The sequence below is a fragment of the Carassius gibelio genome, chromosome A17, assembly GCF_023724105.1.
Source record: "Carassius gibelio isolate Cgi1373 ecotype wild population from Czech Republic chromosome A17, carGib1.2-hapl.c, whole genome shotgun sequence".
Lineage (NCBI taxonomy): Eukaryota > Metazoa > Chordata > Actinopteri > Cypriniformes > Cyprinidae > Carassius > Carassius gibelio.
Window position 1 is genome coordinate 17,282,542 of NC_068387.1, and position 13,839 is coordinate 17,296,380.

General features: G+C 36.0%; 1 protein-coding gene across 1 annotated transcript; it reads left to right on the forward strand.

Annotated features, from left to right (window-relative positions):
- Positions 1 to 1,032: 1,032 nt before the first annotated feature.
- On the forward strand, positions 1,033 to 13,743 carry LOC127933520 (multiple inositol polyphosphate phosphatase 1). Its single transcript, XM_052530559.1, has 5 exons — positions 1,033 to 1,732; positions 2,753 to 2,944; positions 5,046 to 5,143; positions 6,137 to 6,267; positions 12,543 to 13,743. The coding sequence occupies exons 1-5, from the start codon at positions 1,138 to 1,140 to the stop codon at positions 12,898 to 12,900; spliced, it is 1,374 nt and encodes a 457-aa protein (XP_052386519.1). The 5' UTR covers positions 1,033 to 1,137; the 3' UTR covers positions 12,901 to 13,743.
- Positions 13,744 to 13,839: the final 96 nt, after the last annotated feature.

Here is a 13,839-nt window from a genome sequence, read left to right on the forward strand (position 1 = left end):
AGGATGTATATGTTTGTTATTTCAGAATGACATCTGTGCTTGTAAAAAAATATTTTTATTAAAATAATTGCAGCCACAAGCCCTATCCAACTGAATTGGGAATCCTGAAATCTCAAAAACTGCTGGCTGACCTCACAATTAAATAACATATTTCAAATCAGCAACCAAATTTGAAATGAACTGCACCATAAATGTTGTTATTTATGTTCAAATAGCGTTTTAAAAAAGCTTGTTTTTCAGGCTAGACCAGCCAATGCGCATGTGCGGTTATAAGCGTAAATATCAGGTTTCTATGGGAACCGAAACTTCTAACGGCAACTGCAGTGACGCAATAACATTACCAATCAGCATATCGCACATAGCAGTTTCTCACATTCATAATATATTATTATTACTAGTACAGAGAATATCAACATTACGTACAAAGAGGTGACATTACACGCAAAGCACCATTTATAGATGTATGTAACAATACATAAATAATACAAAACAAAAGCATTAATAAAATGAAGTCAAGAGGTTAAATAAATTAACTGTTTTAAAAGGATTCAATATGTATTTCTAGTGTTGGATATAATGCGTGTGGTAAACGTGTTTTCTTACTGAATAAACATAATAGATATCGTTTTTTTTATGACACAGTAATCAATCATATAGTAACATACATATTTATTTAGTCCTACTACAACCAAAACCAACTCATTTATAGTGCAGAAACATTTAAGTGTTAATAATATTGTGAAATAATGTATGAAATTTCAACATGTTTTCTTTTTTTCTTTTTTTTTAATGGTTGGTACCGATTTCACGTCACTTAAAGATTTTTGTTTTCTAAAGTATTCAAAGCATAGAATATATGAATTTCTATGACATGTCTATTGACTTAGAAGTAACACAGTTATGCTATTTCTTTCGTAATTTGGCTGGTTTCATTTATTTTACTCTTTGTAAAGACCAGCGCAACCAGCACAAAATGCAGAGAAAGCAGAATACCAGGGAAAGCTACTATTTGGCCAACATCTCTGGGGTCATCAGTGTAAACATCCGCGAACATCAGCTGCGGGTAAAGTCTGATTGAAATGAGTAACCTTTCAGTTGCGCAAAAGGAGACCGAGCAACGGACCCCAAAACACAAACATGGCCAAACAAGCGGTAACAACCATATTCTTTGTTCTTTTTCATTGTATTATAAGTTACTGGGCGTTTATGTCTTCTTGTAGCATCCACTCATTCCCAAAAAATAGCATTCCAGCGATCGCCAAGTATTTTGGCTCCAAAGGTCGCTACGAAGAGGTCAACACGTACTTAATCGGCGATCTTTTAGCCACAAACTATTCCCTTGTGACACTACCTCCCTCGAAATGCAACGAAATTCATTTGACAGCTATAATCCGGCACGGGACGAGGTACCCGAGCACTAAAAACATTCAGAAGATGCGCGAATTTTATGATTTCCTCATGCGTAATGCAACCAGCAACTTAAATGGTTTGTCAGAGATAAAGTCTCAGTGGAAGATGTGGTACACGGATGAAATGGACGGGCGACTGGTGGACAAGGGCCGTGCGGATCACAGGCACCTGGCGCAGAGACTCATCAAATGGTTCCCTTCTTTGCTGACAGAGGACAATGTGCGTCACGGACGCGTGAAACTGATCACCAGCTCCAAGCACAGGTGTATGAACAGCACCATCGCTTTCAGAGAGGGACTTATGGAAGGACTCGGCAGAGAGGGTAATGCTTGAGGACCCAGCCCTTCACTGAATCATCAGCATGCCATACTGTTAAATCATAGTTTTCCAGCATGAACATATTCTTAATTTAGCCCTAGTCTATAATCTTGGTTCTTCATACAAAATTTGCAGTAGTGCTCATTGTTTCTTCTCAACTGTGAGATTCAGTGATGGGAAAATCGAGACTTCCACTTTTCAGTTCTATTAATCTATCCTGTTTCAATTCTCATATATATTTTTTAAAAATAACAAATTCAGTTGTGTTCCACTGACAGGGGATTCAGTGAAGAGCAAATGGAGACTTTTGCTTTAGACTTCTCGAGATTTTTCCTAAGATACCACAGTATCGTAATGTGTCTTCTGACAATCAATATCAGTATTCACAGAAATCATTATTGTATTATTGCCTACACTTTGCTCTACATGAATGCATATTCAATGATGTGATACATGTTTATGCATTACACATCATTTTAAAGTCATATGGTTGCCTATTGTTGAATTACACAAATCATATTTTATTGGATACACTCTAAGGAGGCACAAACACATTAAATCGATTTTAGGGAATCTTAAAACTTAAGTATTCTGCTTATGTGGACCTTCATCCTTGATGAGCACACATATTATACACTTACAATTCCCACACAAGCAAAGAAACTTTTAGCTAAAAGACAAACCAACACAGAAAACACATCCACAAAAACAAATCTGTTTTAATCGATTAGTGTTTTGATCAACCCGTTTTTTTATTAGAAATCTATGTTGAATTTAACTTCCCCAACGGATAAAATAAGAATAGAAAGCAACATAAAGTCTGGTTTTAAGAGTTGTAGTGCCAGGGTTTTAATGTCAATTATGTTAAGGTAGTGCTGTCAAATGATTAATCGCGATTAATCACATCCAAAATAAAAGTTTTTGTTTACATAATATTACATAATATATGTATGTGTGCTGTGTATATTTATTATGTACATAATGTTTTATTTTTTTAAATGCATTTATTTGTTTCATTTTCTAGTTGAGTTGGAACCTGCTGTTAATGACGCTTTAATGCGTTACTTTGACCAGTGTGAACGGTTTGTGAAAGAAGTGGAGAACAACAAGAGTGCCTTGGAGGAGGTGAAACGTTTTAAAGAAGGCCCTGAGATGAAAAGTGTAATGGAGAAAATGGCTGACAGACTGAAGCTCCCTTACGCCAGCATCACCGTTGGTCAGTGATGACTTACAGTAATATGATCATGACCTTTTTACACAGTCACAAATGCTAAAATAAAGCAGTGTCGAAAATGTTGCTGTGCAGTTTGATAATAGGCTTGTTCGAGATGCATCGGTGCTGTGCAGACCTATCGGCGTATGACATCAGAGCACCGCAAGAGTGATTGGAGAGCAGACGACTCTTTAGGCTTTTAAAACGATTTCGCTGTGTTTTGATGTCATATGCTGATTGGTCTGTTCAGCCCTGATGTATCTCAAACGAGTTTAATGGTATGTTTGTCACGCCCCCTTACCATTACTCGTAGTGGCATGTTGGGGGCAGGGTTTATGTAAACATCAGGGTTAGTGATGTCACAAACCTAGGAAGAAGATTGTTTTAGTCCCTACCAGCCTTTTTTTGTAGTCCTTAAACAACGATTTCTTTACAATAAAATATCTCCCTTTGCATTGAACTTTGAGCATCTTAACTTTGCAGACCGCTTTAATTTGATATGTTTTGTTTTATGGAAAGAGCTGTTGTACTACCGCCAATTTCAGAAAATATGTTGCAAATTCAGTTCCCTCTAAATGTAATGCCCGTGCATCTATAGTCTCAGCCTCAAACGTCATGCCTAAAGACTATTGGTTGAATTTCTGATGCATATGGGACACAACAGTGGAAACACTTCAGGAGTTTCGAAGTTGTCATTGGATTGGTTTAATTATACAGGATTTCTGGGAGATGTGTGTGTCGTGTTCTTTAAAGCTCCACATGGAAACAAAGATGACGTGGCACCAAACCCGCTTATGAAAAAAGAAAGATGTCTAGTTTACAACTGTGACGATGAACACTTGTCAGGATCAACTAAATGCTGGATTCTCAAAAGTATGGCAAATATTTAAAGTTCAGGCATAGAATCTTTAAAATACGTCCGAGAGTTTTACACACTCGTCTGTTATTGTGACGACATTTACACGCCCCAAAGCGTGATGCTGAAACAAATCAAACTGTGATTGGTTGTTTGACATGTCGGTCTAATGGCGTCATGGGTGGGCCTTGGCCAATAAAACTGACATGGATTCCACACCTTCAGCCATCAGTCTAAAGACTATTGCAACCACAACCACAAATCTTTGCACATCAGCATATTATGACACACACTTCCTTCCTGGTAGCATGTGAGACTAATATGTAAAAGAAACCTTTTTAGATGAGAAATTGAAGACAGAAAAATAATTGTTCTAGCCATTACCATTGTTTGCCTTTTCAAATATTTATGTGACGTAAGGATGCATGTAAAGCATCATGCAAGTTGGATTAGAAATTCTTGAGGTTAATATTAAGAAATTCCAAGTCCTCAGTGGCTCAGTGGTAGAGCATTGTGTTAGCAGTGCAAAAGGTTGTGGGTTCGATTCCCAGGGAACACATGTTAGGTAAAAAATGTATAACCTGAATGCACTATAAGTCAATCTTGATAAAAGCGTCTGCCAAATGCATAAGTGTAAGTGTGGTTGACAGGGCTGGGCTTCCAAGGATCAAAATTTTACATACGCATTGCAACCAAAGCACTAATATGTCCCATATGTCAGATAGCCACAGAAAAAAATCTGCATGCAAAGTTTTCTTTTTCAGTAGACACACACACATTCAGTTATTTTTATTTTCGGATTGACCTGTTGAAATATGTATCCTTATGAGGTTAAAATACTTCTATTTTGCAGTTCTTTTACTCTCAAGATCAGAATTAAGATGGGAACATTGGGGAATGAGAAGCGCAAAAGCAAGAAAACCATTCCACAGTCGATGAAGCAAGATTTACTTAAAGAGTTTAGAGGTCAGGGCTGCTCTCTTGATCTGCTGCGGTCAGCAGTTGTATATCAATGCACAAACAGTGAGTGAGAGATAGTGAGAGAGGGAAATCATTTCTGCAGTCTTTGGTATGACCATTAGATGGCAGTGAAAGTACACATTTTTAAAGTACACATTTTTATCAAATATCAAGACATAACAAAAAAAAACATTACATGAAGAAATGTACAATTTACTGTGTAATTTGGTCTACTGTCTAATGCATTAGCAAATGACACATTGTCTTAATATTTATTTTGCTTCACAGATTCAGTGGAAGCAGCTTTCTTTCTGTGTGCATATGAGTTTGCTATCCATAATCTGAACACACCCTGGTGCCAGTTGTTTGACGAGGCAGATGCACAGGTACTGGAACAGCGCAGTTCTGCTGAAACAAAAACAATTCTTACATATAGTATACATATGTACTTAATGCTTACCTTTTTGCCAAGGAGCATAAAAAAAATGGAGAGGCACAAATTTTTTTAATTATGTGTTTTAACTTAATAAGAAGATATAAGGAGACATTTACAAACATGGTTATTTAATTTATAAGAATAAAAACAGTACACAATGTTTTTATATACTTTCGCTTTAGACTGTAGTGATAAATGCAGTGATTGTTATTTCATGTTAACTAATGTGTAAATGAAAAAGTTAAAAAATTATGTTATTCCTGTGGCTCAGGGGTAGTGCATTGTGTAAGCAGCGGAAAAGGTCATGGGTTTGATTCCCAGGGAACACATATACTGGTAAATAATGTATAGGCCTAGCTTGAATGCACTGTATGTCGCTTCAGATAAAGCGTCTGCTAAATGTAAAAGTTATATATATATATATATTATTAATGCTGTACCGAACTTTCATTCATCACGGTTTTCACAAAAATATTAAGCAGCACAGCAGTTTTCAGCATTGATAATAATAAGAAATGTTTATTGATCACCAAAGCAGCATTTTAGAATGATTTCTGAGGATCATTTGACACTGATGACTGGAGAAGTGGCAGCTGATTATTCGGTTTTGCCATCACAGGAATAAAATATAAAACGGTTATTTTAAATTGTTATAATATTTCACAGTATTACTGTTTTTACTGAATTTTTAATGCAGCCTTGGTAAGCATAAGAGACTACATAAATAAATAAATAAATAAATTAATTAATAAATTATCCTTTTTAAAATCTTACAGATTTTGAATGGTAGTGTATGTTTTGAAAATAACCTTTTAGTTTTTAGACCAACTGAGATTTGAAATTCAGAATTCTACTCTAATAATGTCTAAATATATTGTTGCACACCGGTTAGAGGTCATGTGTACCTGTAGATGTTTGAAGGTACTGTGTTCTGTTTTTTAAGGTGATGGAGTATGCTGCTGACCTGAAACAGTACTGGAAGCGAACCTATGGGCATGATATCAACAGCAAGTCTAGCTGCATCCTCTTCCATGATCTTTTCCATCGTCTTGACCAAGTTGTAGATCAGATCAAGTAAGAGCAGTGACATCTCTGTTGTTTTTATATAATGCATATAAGAAAAATCTAATACATTTTCTATTTTATTCTAAAATCCATCTATATTTACTTGCCATTGTGCTTCTGTTTCTTAAGTTAATACTCTTTATTCTTGTTTCACAATGGGCTTGAGGGATTTTATTGTCCCACGAAAGAGGCAGGGACCAGCTCTCCTTTCTGAGAAAGAATAGAATGTGATACCTTCTTTCACAGCAGTATCAATTATTATGGCTGAGAAGTAATTGAATAAGATCAACAGACAGCACTGGAGTTTAAAAAGCTAGTGGAGTTTAGCTGTGAGGGTGTCGTGGGAATGTCCGTTTCACCCTGTGTCTCTGTTTAGTCTTTCAGCTAAGGCCTGGTTCACACGGGACGATTTTAAAATTGTCGGCCGATTTTCCAAACTTGAGAGACCCCACACACGGCAATAAAAAAATCACGGGTCTAACAGTTTTGGTCGTTCAGTGTGTGGTGTGCAGCCACACGGCAATATCAACACATCACACACGAACCGATTTGAATCCCGAGCATTCCCAGGTCAGACGGGAAATCTCGCAAAATCCCTCGAGATCAAACGTGACTTCAGAGTAAACAATCATGGCAGACGAAGAGGATGGAGTGGCCATAGTTTGTGCTTTGTTTTTAACGGAAAATAAATAAATAAGAGAAACAAGAAAAGGTGATGGCGAGGTGGAGACAATGCGAGCATGGACTATACTTGCTACATCATGATATGGAAGTTGTTGTTTTAACTCATAGAAATGTTGTTACGTACTACACAGATTAATTACCAATGAAATAAACGTTCATATATTTGTTTCCATGTACTCTGGTGGACTGCAGTTGTGGATGTAGTTATGCCCATCGACTTTATTTGTATTTGTTATATTTGTTATATTATATACGCCAGCTGTTTTGATTTTGTTTCCTGGTACTTCCTCACCGCCTCGTCACCTCGCTTTCTGATTGGCTACACGCCACAGTCCACAGGCTGCGTGATTGTTTGTCCTCGGGGGACACCACACACGAGAAGAAATCGGGCCAAATTAATCCAACATGTTGGATATCCCTGATTTGAGATCAGAGCGGTCCCGAAGGTTCTTCCGAGCAGAGGAGAGCAGTCTTAACACACCACACACGGCAGGAATATTTGATCAGATTATTTATGATATTCGGAGCATCCTAAGATTGTCGGAAGGGGTGAATCGGGGCTAAAATCGGCCTAATTATCCTGCCGTGTGAACCAGCCTTTAGAAACCAATTCACAAGAGCTGAAGGGAGAAAGAGTTGGTTGCAAAACTCTTTCTTAACTCTTTTCAAGGGAATTTTAGAAACAAATTCAATTTATATGAGCTATATAAACAAAATAACTTCTATTTCTTATATGCAATCAAGGTCACCAAGGCTGCATTTGGCAAAATAGTGTAAAAACAGTGATATTACATTTAGTATTATTAAGTATTTAATTATTAAGTATTATTACAATTTGAATCTATTATTAATGTTTTATATTTTAACATATTTAAATATGTAATATATTCCTGTGGTGGCAAAGCTGAATTTTCAGCCATTACTTCAGTCTTCAGTGTAACATGTGTCTTCAGAAATCATTGTAAATATATATATATATAGTCAAATAGATATGTGTACATTTTCTGGTCACCAGCATACTCCGTCACCTTACAAGAGAGAACACAGTGCCTTCAAACACCTACAGGTACATATGACCTCTCACCGGTGTGCAACAATATTCAGACATTATTAGAGTAGAACTCTGAATTTCAAATCTCAATTGGTCTAGACTCAGTTTCTTCTAAAAACATACACTATCATTCAAAACTTAGGGGTTGGTAAGATTTTAAAAAGGTTTTTGATTTATTTATGTAGTATCTTATCCTTACCAAGGCTGCATTAAAAATACAATAAAAACAGTAATAGTGTGAAATATTATTACAATTTAAACTAATATTTTTTTCCAGTGATGACAAAGCTGAATATTCAGCTGCCACTTCTCCAGTCATCAGTGTCAAATGATCCTCAGAAATCATTCTAAAATGCTGCTTTGGTGCTTAATAACATTTATTTTGTTTTTGTTTGCATTTTTGCGTTTGCAACTGCGCTCAAATAGATATTTTACTGGTTGTCTTTCTGGCTCCATTCACACATAGTTTTCAGGATTGAAAATGATGTTTGCTATAAGGTTTAACATTCAGTAGCAGGAATGAATGAATTAAACAATAACAGACGGTGACAGAAAAGGAGGTTGACATGTAACATTATTAGTGACTGACAACAAAGAACAACCGAAACATGTGTCTCATGTTTTGGCTCCTCCCCGTCTTTAAGTCAGCATTATTCAGCATTTTCTTCAGTCTGCAGAGGTGCAGCGTTAGCGCCGGAAGCAGAGGACAAGGTGTGTGCATTTACTGATAGATTGTTACGATATCTGCATCTATGCACTGCTTTGTCATAAATGGAGTTTACATGAGGTGATGCGGGAGCAATACAAGACAGCAATTTGAGTTGATACAAAGAGCACATGAATCTATCAATTTACCACTTCATTTAATTTCAAGTGACATCAAATTATTTTCATGATTTGCTATCACAGCTTTTCACAGTTCTTTTGTAAAATCAGCTTAGATTCACAAATGCTGTTCAGATAACATCTAAAATCTTTCTTTTTATCAACTCAAATTGCTGTCTTGTATTGCTCCCGCATCACCTCATGTAAACTCCATTTATGACAAAGCAGTGCACAGATGCAGATATCGTAACAATCTATCAGTAAATGCACACACCTTGTCCTCTGCTTCCGGCGCTAACGCTGCACCTCTGCAGACTGAAGAAAATGCTGAATAATGCTGACTTAAAGACGGGGAGGAGCCAAAACTTGCCATATGAGGTTTTAAAGAAGACGGAAGGCCTCTTAAAAGGGCTTAGTGAAGCCCCAACATGAGACACATGTTTCGGTTGTTCTTTGTTGTCAGTCACTAATAATGTTACATGTCAACCTCCTTTTCTGTCACCGTCTGTCATTGTTTAATTCATTCATTCCTGCTACTGAATGTTAAACCTTATAGCAAACATCATTTTCAATCCTGAAAACTATGTGTGAATGGAGCCAGAAAGACAACCAGTAAAATATCTATTTGAGCGCAGTTGCAAACAAAAACAAAATAAATGTTATTAAGCACCAAAGCAGCATTTTAGAATGATTTCTGAGGATCATTTGACACTGATGACTGGAGAAGTGGCAGCTGATTATTCAGCTTTGTCATCACTGGAAAAAAATATTAGTTTAAATTGTAATAATATTTCACACTATTACTGTTTTTATTGTATTTTTAATGCAGCCTTGGTAAGGATAAGAAACTACATAAATAAATAAAAAACCTTTTTAAAATCTTACCAACCCCTAAGTTTTGAATAATAGTGTATGTTTTTAGAAGAAACTGAGTCTAGACCAATTGAGATTTGAAATTCAGAGTTCTACTATAAAAATGTCTGAATATTGTTGCACACCGGTGAGAGGTCATATGTACCTGTAGGTGTTTGAAGGCACTGTGTTCTGTCTTGGTCATTTGACAATATTTAAATACTTGGTCATTACACATATCTATTTGAGCGCAGTCAAAAAAAAAAAAAAAAAAAACTAAAAACAATGTTTTATGTAGCCTAACTAGCGTCATACCACAAATATGACCTCACACCCACTGCCCACTTCACACACAGAGCCATTACACGCCACATTACCCTGAATACACAGCATCTGAACCGGTACTAGAGTGATATACTTCTCTTGTGTAATAACCAGTAATCCTCCTATTCATCATTCTCTTGGGTCTGTTAAACACCCTTTTCTATGTTTGAATACCATACCAAAAGTTAAGCAAACTTGGGTGTGAGGAAGATGTGTGTCATAAAACTAGAAGTTTGAGTGTATCCACAAATAAGTATATATGTCCTTATATTTACATGTATACATTTGGCCATTCCTTCATTTGAGAATATTCATTTACCCTTTTACTTCATGTAACTTTATTTGCTGAGATACTTTTGCCATAATTCTGAAAGTATGACACTAAATTTCATTCATACTATCAAATTGTTTATACTTATAGCTTGCTTTTTTGAGCTTGAAAGCTTGTAGTCATTAATTGGTTTCCAAATATGAAAAGAGCGGCTTGAACAATGCGCTAAACATCTCTTTTTATGTTTGATGGTGGAAAGATGGCCATACAGGTTTCAAATGCAGTTGGCCAAATACACACGTCAGCTAAATTTGGTTGTCAGTTCGGCTTTTACTTTTGAATTATGTTCTGTACACACACACACACACAAATATTTACAGAAGTTTTATGCAGTGTTTACGGAACCATAATATAACCATCTCTAGCTATTTCCAGAAATCCAACCAAACAGGTTTTTTCTTGATGTTTATCTGGCTTTTCCCCCCTTTTTGATGGTCATCATAACTAAATAGATCTTTAAGTAGCTAATAGCATCAGACAAGAAGGAAATAAAAATTTTACTCCATTAGTTACTAAAATAGTGTAGGCTGATATGATGTGAACGTCCCTGACACATCTAAATTCTTGTCTATGATATTCAGAGATGTGCTGTGTGATAAAAGCCTAAGCATCTTTGTCCAGGGTACAAGTTATTTAAAAACTCGCTGCTTGACATCAGAATAATGTAACTGCAATATAAGACCAAGTGAGTATATTCTACAACTGTACATTTTTGACCAAACAAGTCCATTTGAGACATCCTATCCATGACAACCAAGCAATCTTTCAGCCTAGACGTCTCTAAGTATCACCCTACAGCTGTGTATTGAAGAAATCTGTTTGCAGATGTTTTATCTGCAAAGAAAAACTGTAAAACAGTCATATGTTATATTTTGTTGGACAACATTAAAAATGAATTTTAAACACTAAGAAGTCTCAAAGTACATTATGGTTAGGGTGTGTTTTTGGAATTCACTAAATGTTCAACTACTTTTACTTTAGCATCATGTCTGTAAAATGCCATGTCATGCGCGAGCTGCAAGACACAAGCACAACAGTCAAACACGTCGGTCTAGTGTATATTTAAATAGTGTTTGCTAAAACTCTTCATAATACTACTTTGTGCTGACATCACCATTAACAAAACACCCTCCCTCTGCTTGTGTCGCCTAACTGGTTGACCTATTTGCAGTGTACGTTTGTGTTTATTCAGGATTCATCAGCTTTTAAATGTTTATGAGGTAATAACTTTGACCTACACATTCAGAAAATGCTGCTCAGGCTCATTTATGGTCAGTGTGTTTTATGAATGACTGCACAACAGGAAGTGTTTATTGCTGGTACTCCTTTGCAATATATTCAAGATTAGTGGTGAACTCCCTGTTCACAATTCCCTCTGTGTTTGTTTCATTGGTCTCAGTTTAAGGACATTGATGTGTAGCCTGATGTGTATGTGCTGTATATATTTTTCAAATTTTTTCTTTCAAAGATCACATTAGGGAGGGAGAAACCTAGAGTGACGTATAAGTACCTAGACAGACACTTATGTGTTTTGTTACTTTTTTTCTCATTTAGGGTCATGATAATTCCTCTGAAGTGTCGACACACATTTTGAAATATGCATACAAAAGTAATATTATAATTATTGTGTTTGTGGTCAATTTGACACAGTTAAAATTGTATACACAGTTAAAGGCAGCTGTACAGACCTGAAATAAGTTTCTCAACCCCCCTCAGAGGGTATTTGTATTTACATTTATGCATGTTACAGACACTTTTATCGAAAGAAACTTGCACTGCATTGAAAACATTTTAAAATTATTTCATGCATGTTCAGTTCACTGAGAATTGAACCTATGACTTGCACTGGCAGTGCACACGACATGCTCTACTGTTTGAGCTTCTGTAGAAGAAGTGTTATGCCACAATTGTTTAAAATGTAAAAAATATTTACAGTACATTTTTGAACATTCACAGTTTATAAAAACAAAACACAATTTTTTTTGTAATGTGCATGTACTAATACTATTAAATGTGAATTGATTTTATTCTGATTATTTTCTTATTTTTATAGAGTGATTTTTGCTGAATTGTATTGAATACAATTACATTCTAATTATCCCCAACAATAATGATAAATACCAATTTTTTAATCTAATACAGCAGTTTTCTCTGTTTCATTCTGTATTATTGTTTATCTTCTCTCTCTCTCTCTCTCTCTCTCTCTCTCTCTCTCAGTTCAGATGGTGCTCTGTCGGAGGCTGTGACAGTGCAGGTGGGCCATGCTGAGACCCTGTTACCCCTCCTTTCCTTGCTGGATCTGTTCAAGGATGATATCCCTCTCAGCTCAACTAACTTTGCAACCCAGAAGAAGAGAATATTAAGAAGTGGGAACATTGTGCCATACGCTGCGAACCTGCTGGTAGTGCTGTATAAATGCCCGGAGGGGATTAGAATGGGTGTGCGACTCAATGAGAAATCTTTGACCTTGCCTGGACTCACCGACCCTGTCCCAATGTACGAGGATGTGAAGAAACGCTACGGGGCTCTGCTCGAGGGTTGTGACCAAGAGACTGTGTGTAAAATTAACAATTAATGAACATAAATGTACAACACATCACAAAGGCCAGTTGACTGACATTTTCATAGAAGCAACAACTAGCAAAAAGGAAACAAAATGTCTTTTAAATAGGTTATACAACATTTTACTGTTGATAGAACATTAAATGAAAGAAAATATTGTTATATATTAATTATATATATATCCAAATATGATCCCACAGTGTTACTTTCTAGTGTTATGGACCTGTAAGAGACCTCAAATTCCAAAGCTGACAAATCAGCTGCTCTGACCAACCATCCAATCCAAAAAAAAAAAAACATTTTGACATCTCACACATGCTGTATTTCTAAGCGATGAACCATCGACTGTACTTTGTTTACATGACTGAATGGTAAATTGCTAGTTTTGGTTGACGGTCCTGAAGCCTCTAGTTGCTTGCTTATGCAGTATTTCTGTTAATGTTTTAGTCAGGTGTGTGTGTTTGTGTGTGGGGGCATGTTTTTGTGACATATCAGGACACAACTTTGTATAATGACATGGGTATGACAAAGGTATTACAAGGAGAGGGTGACTTATGAGGACATAACCCATATCCCCATTTTTCAAAACGCTTATAAATCATACAGAATTAGGTTTTTTTGAGAAAGTAAAAATGCACAAAGTTTCCTGTGAGGGTTAGGGGTAGGTGTAGGGTTGGTGAAGGGCGATAGAATATACAGTTTCTACATTATAAAAACCATTATGCCTATTTGATGTCCCCACTTTTCACAAAAACAAACGTGTGTGTGTGAACATTTCAAATTCAGCAGATTGAATTTCATTGAAATTTTGTTCTTACAAAATGAATGAAGGTTAAAATAAATTGTAGTGAATATGCCTTTTTTGTAGTTATGCTCTGAAATATCTAGACTATTGTAGAATTATTCTGTGAATGTAATTACTGTAAGGTATATATATATATATTATTATTAT

Coding starts and splice junctions, on each gene's coding strand:
- LOC127933520 (XM_052530559.1), top strand. CDS start 1,138: ATGGCCAAACAAGCGGTAACAACCATATTCTTTGTTCTTTTTCATTGT. Junction 1,733..2,752: donor GGAAGGACTCGGCAGAGAGG/GTAATGCTTGAG, acceptor TTCATTTTCTAG/TTGAGTTGGAACCTGCTGTT. Junction 2,945..5,045: donor TTACGCCAGCATCACCGTTG/GTCAGTGATGAC, acceptor TTTGCTTCACAG/ATTCAGTGGAAGCAGCTTTC.